The sequence below is a fragment of the Stigmatopora argus genome, chromosome 3 (genome assembly GCF_051989625.1).
Source record: "Stigmatopora argus isolate UIUO_Sarg chromosome 3, RoL_Sarg_1.0, whole genome shotgun sequence".
NCBI classification, from domain to species: Eukaryota; Metazoa; Chordata; class Actinopteri; order Syngnathiformes; family Syngnathidae; genus Stigmatopora; species Stigmatopora argus.
In genome coordinates this window covers 6,121,558-6,136,303 of record NC_135389.1, presented here as the reverse complement: position 1 = coordinate 6,136,303, position 14,746 = coordinate 6,121,558, and the positions used below count along the sequence as shown (strand labels likewise).

The 14,746-nt window shown below is 38.7% G+C and overlaps 1 protein-coding gene across 3 annotated transcripts in view; it reads left to right on the top strand.

The window, feature by feature from the left end:
* The window catches only part of kiaa1549la (KIAA1549-like a), a 99,627-nt gene extending 89,655 nt beyond the window's left edge, over positions 1-9,972 (top strand). For 2 of the 3 annotated variants that reach the window (XM_077595561.1, XM_077595559.1), the window contains 4 exons: positions 723-868; positions 1,613-1,767; positions 1,846-1,921; positions 7,252-9,972. In XM_077595561.1, the coding sequence (XP_077451687.1) occupies positions 723-868; positions 1,613-1,767; positions 1,846-1,878 (334 nt within the window). In that variant the 3' untranslated portion in view covers positions 1,879-1,921; positions 7,252-9,972. The remainder of the gene's footprint in view (positions 1-722; positions 869-1,612; positions 1,768-1,845; positions 1,922-7,251) is intronic. The other variant, XM_077595560.1, reaches the window with a different exon arrangement.
* Positions 9,973-14,746: the final 4,774 nt, after the last annotated feature.

Sequence of the window (14,746 nt, the reverse complement as noted above, 5' to 3'; positions counted from 1 at the left end):
AAGGACATATTAATGAACATATTTATATTTATGTTAACGAACATATATATACAAATATGTGAGGTTGGTGCTAAGGGCTAATTTCAATCTTTAGTCCCTTGTGTAGGTTGAAGATAAGCGATGACACATACTAGACACACACCATTTTAGAAATGAAACTGTCATAAATATATATTATATATATCACCTTAAGTGAGTGAAATATTTCTGGAAATCGGTAGCCAGCCAATTGCAGGGCACAAGGGGTCAAAGGTCAAACATTCACACTCGCACTTATACCTAAGGGCAATTTAGAGTTCTCAACCAGCCTGCCCTGCATGTTTTGGGGATGTGGGTGGAAACTGGAATAAATCCACATAAGCCCAGGGAGAACATGCAATCTCCACACAGTGAGGACCAACCTGGGGTCGAACCCTTAACCCCAGAACTCTGACCAGTACTCTAACCACTCGACTGCCGGGCCGGGTCATTTCCATGAACTCAGTATTTGGGTAGGCCTCATTTTTTTAATAAATTACTCCATCACTGTGCCCTGGCCGTGAACCTGTGGCTCCATATACTGTAGTTGTGATGGAAGCTCAGGTGCATGTTTGCGTCACATTTGGATTGATTTGTCCTGCTGAAAATTAGAATCTTTTTAAGGGGTGTATATTTCACAATATCACCTTTAGCTCACCCCTACTAACCAACAGCTAACACCCCTCACTGTTTTTCATTTCCAGTTCTACTCCCGATGTTAGTCTGAAACCTCGAGTTTCTGAGGCCTCTGATCTGCAGGACCAACAGCACAACGGCGCACCCTATTTGCCACTAACTAGGACCACGTTCCCTGCTGTTACTGTTGACCAGTCCATCAGCACCTACTCAGGTAAGACAAACATCAATAACAACTGAATTTTTAGATTTGTGAACTTACTGACTTGTTGCTTTGCATCAAATTTGGAATTCAGTTGTTACAAAAGGCAGAAAATAGCTGCAGTATGATTGATGTCTTGGAAGGAAAACAATATCTAAGTAACATGCACTTAACACTGAACATATCAGCAGTCTTCCCTATGTCTGCACTTTTCTGAGAAAACTATTATGTTAACACATGCCTACTTAGCCTGTTGTTCCCCATTTTATGATTGTTACTTTAAAACATGTTTGTTCTCGGTTTCTGATCAAATCTAAAATTGCCCTCTCAAAAAAATGAGACTCACAACAGTGCGACTTTAATATTGTTATATCATACATGTTTGTTCTTGGTTTCTGATAAAATGTAAAATTGCCTTCTCAAAAAATGAGACTCATACAACAGTGCGACTTAAATATTGTTTCTTCCTCTGCGTGAATTCTTTACAGCTAATAGTCCGAAAAATACTGTAGTTGGTTTCATCTTTAATGTTAATTTGGCAAAATCAAATAACTTTGACTTGGTATTCTAATTTTTCGGGTAATATTGTATCTGTAATATATGTAACATACGGAATATATGTCTTGTTGCTGTGTCACAATTATTTGTATAACAATATACACTGCTGTAAAAATACATCAAAATGACCCAGGAAATGTCTAGGAATCCAGAAAGTGGGCTCATTCAACAATGAATTATGTGTTTCTTTGCCTAAAGGAAACCCAATAACAGCAGTGTATGCTATATCAGCAAACCACCCAGGTTATTCAGACTACTTCGTCATGTCCCCACCATCTTCGTATCGCAGTCCATCTTGGATGTCCTACCCGCCTGAGCCAGAAGATCTTCCACAGCAATGGAATGACCCACCTGTGAGAGACACATTTTGCTGCGTAATATGTGCTTATTTGTGGACCAGTAAATGATGCGGTCCGTTTACCTTTTTCCAGCAGAGTTCACGACACCTTGAAACCATCTGCTGAAGCAATCCCTTCCCAACCTCATGTGGAAACAATCAGTAGCTCTGTAAGTGTAATCATGACATGTTACACCAGGGACATATTCACAATTTAGTTGTGCGATGTTATTTTCCCCCCTTTTTTAATGCTTCAATGGCATTTTTGGTTTATTTATTTGATGCAACCATCAGTTCACATTGATTGCCTATGTGGGTGATGCTATATGCAAATGGATAATATAATACTGATGTAATAATATCTTAATTCTGTTAAAAAGGATTTTATATTATGAATTCAATCCTACCTCAATTCCTAAAATATTATGGCTAGTAATAATATAATTAGATCTTAACTATATTTGAATATACATAATTGCAATGTTGCATGGCTATCTTTTAGTATGACTCTTAACATAGAAATGCATAAGAATACGTAATAAAGAACTATATTTGCGATATTTGACTGAGCTCAAACTAATAACTCCAAGTTATGTTATTTCCTTCATATGCATAGCTTTATATGTAATATTGCATTACAAAATCAGTTAAGAAGTTCACACAAACATTTCGCATGATTATTTGAAGTTTCACTACACATTTTACGGTGAAAAATCGGCAGCTGTGGTTGCCAGAATTGTATCTTTTTAAGAGAAAATAGAAAATTGGAAAACCTTCATTGTTAGATTAACAACAAATAACCAAATAATTATTACCATATTTTCCGAACTATAAGTTGCACTTGTTTTCATAGTTTGGCTGGGCCTGCCACTAATACTCAAGTGTGTATGTATTTTTATCTCCCTGTTATGTTTTTTTTAGGCTATAGTTATCCTAAAGACTGTTATATTAACACATCCCTATTTAGTCTTTAACATATGTTTTTCTTGGTTTCTGATCAAATAAAAAAAAAAAAACCTCCCAAAAATGCGGCTTATAACCCGTAAAATACGGTATATTATTTTATTTCATACATTCGTATATTTGCCCTGCGATTGGCTGGCCACCATTTCAAGGGTGTCCCCTGCTTGGTGCCAGAAGTCAGCTGGGATAGGCTTCCACACCCCCCACAACCCTTGTGAGGATAAGCAGTACAGAAAATGAATGAATGAATGAATACATTCGTATACTATATAACTGATGTTTTAAATATAATTACTGTTAAAAAGGAAGTACTGTATGTGTGACTGGTCTGATGGTAGTGATGTCACATTGCACCCTTTTTCCAACGGGAGTTTGAACCCACGCTGTCACAATGGAAGATGGTGTGTGGGTTACTGAGCCAATAACACAGTCTAATTTCAGATGCTGATGCAATCGTTGAAGTTTGGTCGGAATCGTTTTTTTTTTAACCTTGTACACTTTAAATATCTGCAGTAGGCACATATGTAGTTGACACTTATGACAATGTAAGAATATGGGTTCAAATCTAGACTGGAGACAGGTTACAATGACCACCACAATCAAGTCTGGTTACATCTTTAGTATAAAACATATCAACATCAAAATTTTACTACCATGATTTTCAGTTTAAAAAATAGTTTAAATTCTATAGTTACAGAAGCACAATGCCATTTTCACTGTAATATACTGGCATCCACAGCTTCCAGTATTTTACCCCAAATGTAATAATAATAATAATAATAATAATCGGACATAGGCCATGTCGTCATTACCACAACACAAAAAAGCCTACTTGTCATCACACGCAGAAACTGCGTGTGACGAAATTGATGGTGCTTCTCCATAAGCTACGTTTAATCGGCAAAAGACCTAAATAAGTGTAAGTTACGGACTTGTAATTTGTCATTCCGCTGTTGTGGATACAGGTCGCTTACCTCTCGATTACATACAGGTCGCTTACCTCTCGATTACCGCACACTGTCTGCCACTTACCTTCCTTCAAGTCAGCTAGGAGGCGGCAGATCACCAACCAAACATCTATTCATATGCCGCAGAAGGGAAAGTGTGTATGTTAGCGCGAGTTTAGATGTCTGATGGATGTGGGGAAAAAACTGTCCTTAAGCCTATTTGTCCGAGCTTTGTGGGACCTATAGCGTCTGCCAGAGGGCAGCAGCTGGAACAGATTGTGACCAGGGTGGTAAGGGTCCCCTATGATGTGCTTGGCTCTGCTGAGGTAACGCGGGCTGGCAATGTCTTCAAGTGAGGGCAGAGAGCAGCCGACAATCCTCTGGGCAGTGTTAATCACTTTCTGCATGGCCTTTTTGTCTGCCGCCGTGCTTCCAGCGTACCACACTGTGATGCCGTACGCCAGGATGCTCTCTACAGTGGTTCTATAGAAGGTTCTCAGAAGATTGGAGCCCAAGTTGTTCTTCCTGAGCACCCTGAGGAAATGGAGTCGTGTCTGAGCCTTCTTCACCACTGCCGTGGTGTTTGTAGACCATGAGAGCCTGTCCGTGACGTGGACCCCCAGGAATTTAAAGGACTGGACCCTGTCTACACATACTCCATTTATGAGGAGTGGGGCCAGATCTGTGCCGTGTTTGCGAAAGTCCAAGATTATTTCTTTAGTTTTCGTGGTGTTCAGTGTGAGATTGTTCACCGAGCACCACGAAGACAAATTGTTGACCTCATCTCTGTAAGCCGACTCATCCCCTCCTGAGATGAGTCCGACCACAGTGGTGTCGTCAGCGAATTTGATGATGGCGTTAGACTGGTGGGTGGGTGCACAGTCGTAGGTGTACAGGGAGTACAGAAGAGGACTCAGTACACAGCCTTGAGGGGAGCCAGTGCTTAGTGTAATGGAGGAAGAGAGGTGGGGACCAAGTCTAACAGTGTGTGGGCGGTTGGTCAAGAAGTCCTTTATCCAGCAGCAGATTGAAGAGGATAGTCCAAGGTGGGAGAGTTTGTCAGTCAGAATGTCCGGTTTTATGGTATTGAAGGCTGAGCTGTAGTCAATGAAGAGCATCCTCACGTAGTTCCCAGGGTGTTCCAGATGGCTCAGTGCTGTATGAAGAGCAATGGCAATAGCATCATCAGTGGACCTGTTTGCCCTGTAAGCAAACTGGTGAGGGTCAATTGAGGGAGAGATTGTATTCCTGATATGGCGGGCTACCAACTTTTCAAAGCACTTCATGATCACAGGCGTGAGGGCAACAGGCCTATAATCATTCATGCTGCCAATGGTTGGCTTTTTGGGGACAGGGATGATGGTGGCAGATTTCAGACAAGATGGAATGATGGATAGTTGCAGGGAACAATTGAAAATATTTGTGAAGACTCCAGCCAGCTGGTCAGCACAGGCTTTGAGCACCTTCCCAGGTACTCCGTCAGGGCCCGCAGCCTTCCTGGTGTTCACAGACCGCATTACCAGTCTCACTTCCTGTTCCCGGAACGTCAGTGTATTGCTGCAGGGTGGTGGTGGGGGTGTTGAGACTGGGCCTGATTTGTCAGTCTCAAAGCGGGCAAAGAAACGGTTCAAATTCTCCGCTAGTGAGGCATCTGCATTAACAGACATAGTATTGTTGTTGTAGTTGGTTATATGTCGTATTCCTTGCCACATCTTCTTTGGGTTATTTTCTGTGAAGTGCTCCTCAATTTTTTTGGTATATGCTGCCTTGGCCTTTTTAATGCCTCTTTTCAGCTCAGCTCTGGCAGCGCTATATTTTATCTTGTCCCCTGATCTAAAGGCGGAATTACGGCATTTGATGAGTGCCTGTGTCTCATTGGTCATCCAGGGTTTTTGGTTAGGAAAAACCCGTATTCGTTTATCTATAGTGACGTTGTCGATGCAGTTTTTTATGTAAGAAAGAACAGAGTCCGTGTAGTCCTGGAGGTTGTCGTGTACAAAAAGTTCCCAGTTGGTGCGGGAAAAGCAGTCCTGCAGCTGAGAGAGTGCGTTGTCGGGCCAAGTTTTTATTGTCTTTATTTGTGGCGTTGTTTGCCTCCGGAGTGGAGTGTAAGCGGGGGTGAGAGATAGGCAGAGGTGATCTGATCCAGCTAGGTGGGGTAGGGAAGTGGCTTTGTAAGCATGTTTGATGTTAGAATAGACATGGTCAAGAGTTTTGTCTCCTCTAGTATTACAATTTACGTATTGAATAAACTTAGGTAAAACAGTCTTTAAACACGCCTTGTTGAAATCACCAGCGACAATAAAAACTCCATCGGGGTGAGCAAGCTGTTGTTTGTTAACAGCCGCTAGCAGGAGGTTAAGTGCCGTGTTAACGTTAGCATTCGGAGGTATATAGATAGCCGTTGCTATGACGACGGTAAGCTCTCTTGGAAGATAATAGGGCCTACATCGTATTGCTAATAACTCTAAATCCGGGGAACAGTGAGTGTCAATAATTTTACTGTCGCAACACCATTCATTATGTACATACATGCACAGTCCACCGCCCTTGCTTTTGCCTGTTAATACTTTAGAACGGTCGTTGCGAAAAAGCGTTCGGCTAGCTAGCGATACCGCCGCGTCGGGGATATGCGGGTGTAGCCACGTTTCGGAGATGATAATAATATTACAGTTTCTAACAAAGCTGTTGGTAGCAATACGAAGTTCCAACTCATCCATTTTGTGGGTGATGGATCGGGCGTTGGTCAAAAGGATACTTGGAAGCGGAGCTCGGTGTGGTTGTTGTTTGAGCTTAGCAGCAAGCCCCCCCCCGGCATCCTCGCTTCTGTTTCCTATCCCTTCGCCGCCTGCGACGTGCTTTTGGTGGGCTGGCTAGCCACGGAGATCCCGGAGAGTGTGTTAAGAAATCGGATGTATCGCATATCCTTCGGATAGTGAGTAAATCCTGGCGACTGTAAGATAACGAACGACACCGAACTGGAGAGCTTAGAGCCGCAGCGTCAGTGCGCGCCGCCATCTTGCATTATCGGTATTGTAATGGGTATTTTGTTTGCATGTTTGTTTTACGGTGTAGATTTGGCAAACAATGTTTTAGTAGATGAAGGCATTAACAATAGGCAATAACACTGGGCAACAATGTAAAAAGAAAAAAAAGTAAGTTTAACTCTAACACCTGTTTTAACTTATTCAAAGGTCAAGTATTTTCTTCACAGTTTACCTATTTAATATGTTGCTACTACATGCACACAAACTTGCCTTATACTTAAAAATAATAATAATCAAAAGATGCTAACTAAGCATTACAGCAATGACATTTTCATGCATAATATTCCATTGCAGGTTGCCATTTTTTTTAAAGAAACAGGGTATGTAGTTCAAAAACTTAACATGATGAAGACAAGCTGAACAGTCTTGGATTTCGTACCCCCAAATTGATGATAAACTGCTTTCAAACTTAGAACAGTAAAATTGTTTTACCCACTGTGATGAATAATACTTCCATGCCTATTAGACCTCCAACAAAACCATTTTATCCCCTGAGAATAATCACAGAAAACATGATTTACATCTTTGCTGTCTGGTCTGCAGGTGTCTTTTTGGGTGAAAATCTGGCCTCCAATCTTTATGGATTCTGTCTGGAGCAAATGTGTTCTTCACCTGTGGACCCCCATCCACCACATGAACTATATCCCATACGTCCCATTCTCCATTTAACCAGTTTGGCTGGCTGGACATATAGTCCAGAGGGCTTTATCATCCCGCCTTTGCTGAAACCAATCCTCCCATATGCCCCCTCACCTGGTCACAGATTTACAGCCATGTTTCTCTGCTCTCTGAACCCTTGACCTGACAGGGTAAAGTGTGAGTCACTACTGATTTCACCTGTGTGCTGAACACTGTACAGCAAAAATCCCCTCACACAACTTCATGGAGTGTGAATGGTGTGATGCAGTGCCTCTCTCACAACAACATAGTGTGACCAACTTCAGTCAAATGGTAACTGTTAACTGCCTCACACGACACAGCACAATCATGCTGCCACATTATCAGTCGTTGACCGAAAAATACCGGTTAGTTTATTCAACAATTGAACCGTCTGGGCGATCCTGGGCTCAAGGTCGCAATCCCACATTAAGCGTGGGGACTGTGGCGGGATTAAAATTCATGTTTTTTTTCTTTTCTTTCTTTCTTTCTTTTTCAAATTTAAGTCCAAATGTCTTTGTGAACCCTTTGGCGCTGGTTATTGTGTATTTTAATCCCAAGTGAAAGAAATCAAAAGAAAAATTGAGGGATAAAAAAAGAATTGTCTTGATCTGTCTCAATTTTTGGTTTTAGATTTGTGCTTTTGTCTTTACATTTGTGCATTGATTATTGTAAAAATGTGACTTTTTATTCACTTGCTGTATTTTAAGGCGGAAAAAAAATTCCTAAAAACAGAAAACGGAAGCTTTGTGGTCCACATTTCTGTCCTTCATTCCTGAGTGAACAATGATAGCATAAATTACTCACAATGCTCTATCTGTTAATGAATTTTCTCTGTTAAAACTAGATGACCCTGGTTGCAAAGTCAAAACATGTTCACACGTCGTTTCACTTGTATGGTGACGGATGTTCTATAAAACATTTTCCATATAAGTCAGCTTTGAAGTTAAGACTTGCCACCATTATATGGAAAGGAGGTAATTGCTAATTGACCAGAATTGTCTACTGTGTAAGGACGTTTGATTGATTTTTTTGGCCTATTTCTTTATTTGAGTGGACTAGATGGTGGCATATTAAGTCTAAGGTACACTAAGGTGTACTGCGGTGCAAGTCACTTTCTGATACTGGGCAAGTTGTAAGTGTACCATTTTAATGTACTCCTGTATAAAGCAGATTATCTATTGAAGAGATTTATGCAAGTTGTGTTGAGGATTTCCTTTTTTGGGGCATTTTTCTAATAATTTGGTTCACAACATTTATGGTGGACTTGTTATGAAACTCCTTGACTTTGTAAAGGATCTACCCCTTACAACTTCTCATCCGAGTGTTTAGTCAATCTTTACTCAAAAGACCGAATTATATTATATTGTGAAAAAAATGATGATGCACAAGATATTGAGTTCTGTCTGGCAGTATAGGGTTGTAACGTCTCCCTCTCTTCATTTTTTTTATGTTCAGACAAAACTAATATAGCCATACAAGTCAACATAGTGCAATCATTTGTACAAGAATGTCACAGTCTAAATATTGACTATTATTGTCTCAAAGGAGAGTTCTGAGTACTGCAAAGAGCTCCTAATCAGCCAGATGGTTACCAAAGGAGATAATAGCCATAGATTTACCATGGTGAAATAAAGCAGCCAATATATATACAATTTTCTTTTCTCATATAATAGAATACCAGAAGAGCATGTGTAGTACCAGATAGTGAGTTACAAGGCAAGGATAAAAAAATTCCACTGGAGAGAGGTAGAATAGAAGCAAATCTATTAAATAGTTCAACATGCAATTAGCACTTTAAAAAAAAAAAAACTGGCAGAATCAATGCAAAAATGCTATTGTGTAGCATTTAGTTTCTAAAGGAAATTTCATTATGTACAGTTAGTCCAAAATTAGATGAACAACCATAGCCTATGGCCCATAGTATTGATTATCTGAATTCATGAGTCATCATAACAATGAGTCATAAAATATTCAGTTTTTTTTACAATGTAAATCTCAACACCCAAAATTTTTTGATATACAGTAATCAAAATTCCGGTCAAATGACCTAAGTTATATGTCATGAAAAAGCTAGAATATTACATATTTGGTCTTTGCTTGATTATTGCAGTATAAAATCAGGATGTGTCTTGGAGCATTATGACTGATTTTTTTTCTTACTGAATTATTAAATTAGCAGTTAAAAATGAATAAAACTATTCAAAAGAAACAAAGCTACACATTGAAAGGAAATCTATTTATTTTATAATACAAGTTGAAAAATATTCCTTTACCATTTCATTGTTCATTTTATTCTGATTCAAGTTTAAAAGGTGTGGCTGGTCTTTTCAAAGCAAGTATATACAAAAGAGAATTGATGCTATGCTGTGTTGAACTGATGTGCAATGTACGTGGTTTAGACAGGTTGTGGCAAGATGTAATAATTTAAGAGGGACTTTGGGATTAACCGATTGTCAATAGTTTTGTCAATATTTTTTTTCTTCTCCTTTTTTATGTGACATTTTGTCACACTGCTGTTAATGTCACAGTGACTTAGAATGCTGTTGGATGTAGTTATGCAGAAAAGTTTTGGTCAATTGAAACAATAAAGATGACTTAATTATATATTTTGTTGAATTGGGTAGTTTTCCCTTCCACAGTTGACCACTAGATGATAGCATTTTCATATAAAAAGGTTATAGCGCCCTCTAGCATTCCCCACAAAGGCAATTTTCTGTAGTCATCCACAGAATTTCAAATACTACTAATCGAAATAATAAAATTATTTAGATAATAAAAATTAACAAAATATAGAAAATTCGTGTTGAAATTGTTTTGTTTTACCATAGCTGCATTAAAAATAAATGCTAAAATAAAAACAATAACAAATGTGTCCTAAACATTCCGCAAGGCAAATGTATTAGTCCAGCACAATTCAACACAAGGTAGTGTAATTAAAAGTCCCATACATCACATGAAGTTCAGTATAAAATAGAAACAAAAACAAATAAGTGGATAGAAGCAAGAAAAACAATCATGTATAAGATGATGTAAATGAATGGTTGACTGTTGAAGTTAAATATCTCCAGGTACGTGTAAGAGAAATACTTGGTATAAGCACATTATTCTGAAATGTTCTATTCTCTCCATTGTAAAATTTGAAGGCAAGTAGTTATCTTATTATTATTTTCATTATTTTATATAAAGTCACTATAGGTTCCACTATTCCCCCCATACAACAATACATACTGCCTTCAGGTCATATATTTTTGGACAACTTACACTTTCAAAGCAGTTATCTAAAAGCACTTTTGTACTACTTTTAACATTACGTGGCTAAATGGTGCCCATAATGTGTTATCTTAAATGTACTTTTGTTATAGTGTTTCGTAGGTTGTCAGACTAGAATAGTTCTAATCTACACACTAGACATTCCATGCGTGTTTCTAACCTACCTGACCAATAATGACTGATTTACACCATCCAAAGGAGCAATCCCATTCTTGACTAAAGTCTTCCATAAAATTTGATAGAGTTCTTTTTGGGGGAGTTATAATTGCTTTCTCAAGTAATAAATTAGAAATAAAAAGAGTAAGTTTTTATTTGCTTGCAACAGACCTCTTACCTTGCAGGGCTGGAATATTTGTTTTACCCCTGTTGGTCTGTCTGGAATTTCATGCAGGTAGCATAAATCTTTCTTTTCTTCACAGAGTTCAGAAAAGGTCTGATGATTGTTGCCATTTTTTCACACACACACACACACACATATGTACACATATATATATATATATATATATATATATATATATATATATATATATATATATATATATATATATATATATATATATATGTTTATTTTTATTTTAACAACAATAGTACACATTTGCTGAAGAGGTTGGTAAGAGAAAAACACTGTGATCCCAGAAAATATCAATTTAAAAAATAAAATAAAATTTTAAATGAAAGAAAATGAACCAATGAAAAACAGATATTATGGTGTTTTGAATGTCTATGGTAATAGTTTTTCTTTGATGCTGTTGGCAGGCAGGCTCAGAATTTCTCTTGCAAATCAAAAGCAGTTCAAAAAGAATGAAACACATTTTTTATTTGCATGAATGACATTTTATTTAGAAGTCTCCTGTCATCACAAACCACAGCTGTCTGAAAATTATATCTACCTTAAGTAAATGCACACTCTCTATGGTGAGATGAACCAAGCAAACTGCAGTTAATGGCTCTTTGTCTTCTCGGATACTGGATTATTGTTTATTTCGAAAAGAACAAGCTAAATTCCTCAATATTCATTCATTTTCAACACAGCTTATTCCTCTCAGACAGCCGGAGTGTTGAAGTTTATCCCAGCTGACCTAAGGCAAATGGGAGACTATACTCTAAAACAGTTGGCAGACAGTTGTAGAAAGTTCAAGAAACTTTCTTGAAATATGCAAAAAATATGTATATATGTGCATCAATCAACCAGTGCAACACTGTCCTGTGTTTCCTCACGTGAATTTTTTTTTTGTGAAGTCGTTTACTCAATGTTTTGACAGCGTTAGCTATTGCATCTGACAGTATCAGACTTTCCTCTGACTTAGGTCTACTAAACAACCATATTTTGTTGTTGTTTGAGATTATGGTACTAAATATTTAGAAAGTTTGAAAACCATTGTTATAAATGCAGGAAGTATATAGTTTGGAGCATGAGGTTTTACAAGGTAGCATATATGTTGAGTGTCCACCAGCACAAATGCATATTTAGGACAGTGTCATATAATGGAAATCTTGCCTTTTAATGTGTTAGTAATAGTAATAATAAACAAATTCTCTCAATCTGGAAATATTATGTCACAAGTCATGGAAAGTAACATAATTTCCATGAGGATTAGAGGTATAGGATCTATGGCATTTACTCGTTTTCATGAAATTATATGCCTTTAAGAAATTGGGATGAATCAGTGCTAGTGGTGACCTTGAGCAACCCGCGACGCTTGTGAGGATAAGCAGTTTGAAAAATAAATAAATAACCTTGAGCAACATCTGCGTCAAATATGTGCATCACAATGTGGTCGATGGAAGTCGCCTTTGGGAAGAGGAAACAGCTGGGAATTAAACATGGGGTGGGGGGGTTGTAATGGTATCCAGTCGTGGATTTATGATCACGAATTGGGCCATTTTAGTGTGTGTGGGTGCTTTAAAAGTAAACAAGAACAAACACTCAAGCGTTTTAGAGTGAACAAAAATGTTTAGTGAGAAAATGATTCCTTTGGAGATTGTAAAGTGAATTACTCTAGGCTATAGTAATCATTTTGTGAAATCGTTTTTCCTGTCTCTTAACAATATGAAATCTGTGTCCCTTCATCCTCACTTGACATTGGGTCCTATAGAAATTAGCTTTCCACTTCCATTTATGCCTTTTTATTCTATCATTTTCTACTTTCTACCCATCTATATAATCTTCATATCCTTCCTACAGAGAACCTATCAATATCTGTGTCATCTCCAACATTATATTGGCAAGCAAGATAATGTAAGAAAAATGATAATCTGCCCCACTTGCAGTGAGCGGAAGATTTTTTGCCGATAGTAGATAGAATACAATAGATTGATATATAGAATACAAGGAACAAAACAGGAAAAATCCTGAATATAATACATATAACATGTAACATGTGGCATTTTTATTTAGTACACTATTCAGGGGTGTCAAACCGGTCCTCAAAGGGCCGCAGTGGGTGCAGGTTTTCATTCCAACTCAACAAGAGGATACCTTTTGCAAGTGTAATCACTTAATTAAAGTCAGGTGCTACTTATTTTAGAAGACACCTGATTGGTTAAAATGTCGGCACTGGATCAGTTGGAACAAAGACCAGGACCCACTGCGGCCTTCGGCGGAATCGGTTTGACACATGTGCTATAAATCCCTTACAAACACGTGAATATCATACCAATATAAATCAAGTAAGCTTGTAATTGTTACGTTTTCACATGGTGTGTGGAGTAGGACCCAAATGCAGGAAGTAGGCAGACACGGGGAGTGAGGGTGCACTAACATAACTTTAATAAATAGGACTTACTCACAAAAACAATATAGCCTTAGATAGAAAAATGGAAAGTGACAAACTAAAATCTAAGACAAATTAACCAAACTTTCCATGGAAAACACCGGGGGAATGAGGAGCACTGGATGTCGGATAGGTACAGGACTGAACAGGGCAGGGTTGAAACAGGCATGAATACCTCAGGATCCAACAGGAACCGACAAATACACAGGGTTTAAATAGACAGACATGTGTTGACAAAACAATTACAAAAACATGGGTCACATGAGAAATGACACCAAGGGCGGGGAAACGACAAGTGGACTCAATGGGCAATCAGAAGGACCGTGACCGGACGTTTCGTCGACGGACACTTCGTCCCCGGACGTTTCGTCGAATGAAATTAAAGTGTTTAATTTGGGACAATAATAGTATAAAATGTGGGATGGGCACGGGCAAGGCAAGTTTGTCTATACACACACGAGAACAGGACAAATTGAAAAACATGTACACACACGCCAATAATATGCAACTTATTGAAAATTTTTATATTAGATATTTAGATGTCAATGCAATGACAAACTCTCTCTCTCATGATTATAATTTTGAGAGCGAGCGAATCTGGCGACGAATTGTCCGTCGACGAAATGTCCGGCGACGAAATGTCTGTTCGACGAACAGTCCGGCGACGAAACGTCCGTTCGACGAAACATCCGGGGACGAAGTGTCCGTTGACGAAGTGTCCGTTGACGAAATGTCCGGGTACCAGAAGGACAAGTCACACAGGGGAAAAACCCCAACAAAACATGACAGAACCCATACCTAACTGTACAGTTTTAATTTATTCATCAACTGTGTCACACATCCTCACAAGTGTTGCAGGGCTTGCTGGAGCCTATCCTAGCTGACTTTGGGGCGAAAGGCAGACTACACACTAAACTGGTTGCCAGTCAGCTGGAGGGCACACAGAGCTACAGACAAGCATTCACACTCACAATCATACCACCACCTAGCGGGAATTGATCCCACGCTTTCCCGTTTGAAGTCACACGAGTGAGCCACTTCACTATCAGGTGGCCATAATAGTTTTCAAATGCTGATTTTAAGAAGAATCAAATTTACCTGGTGCTGAGAGTAAATGGTTAATTTTCACGCAATTTGTGCAGTTTCTGATGTTCAACTATCAGAACAAAAGAGTACACAAATGGCATGCAAATGAAAAACAGACCACTGAAATGGACTCATTTGTGTACGTTGAATCAAGGTTACGAATTCAAGGCGAACACACATGACTTTGCTTTCAAGTAGGTGAGAGAATTGTCACATTTTTGACACTTTCATCCAGGATGCTAGATCTC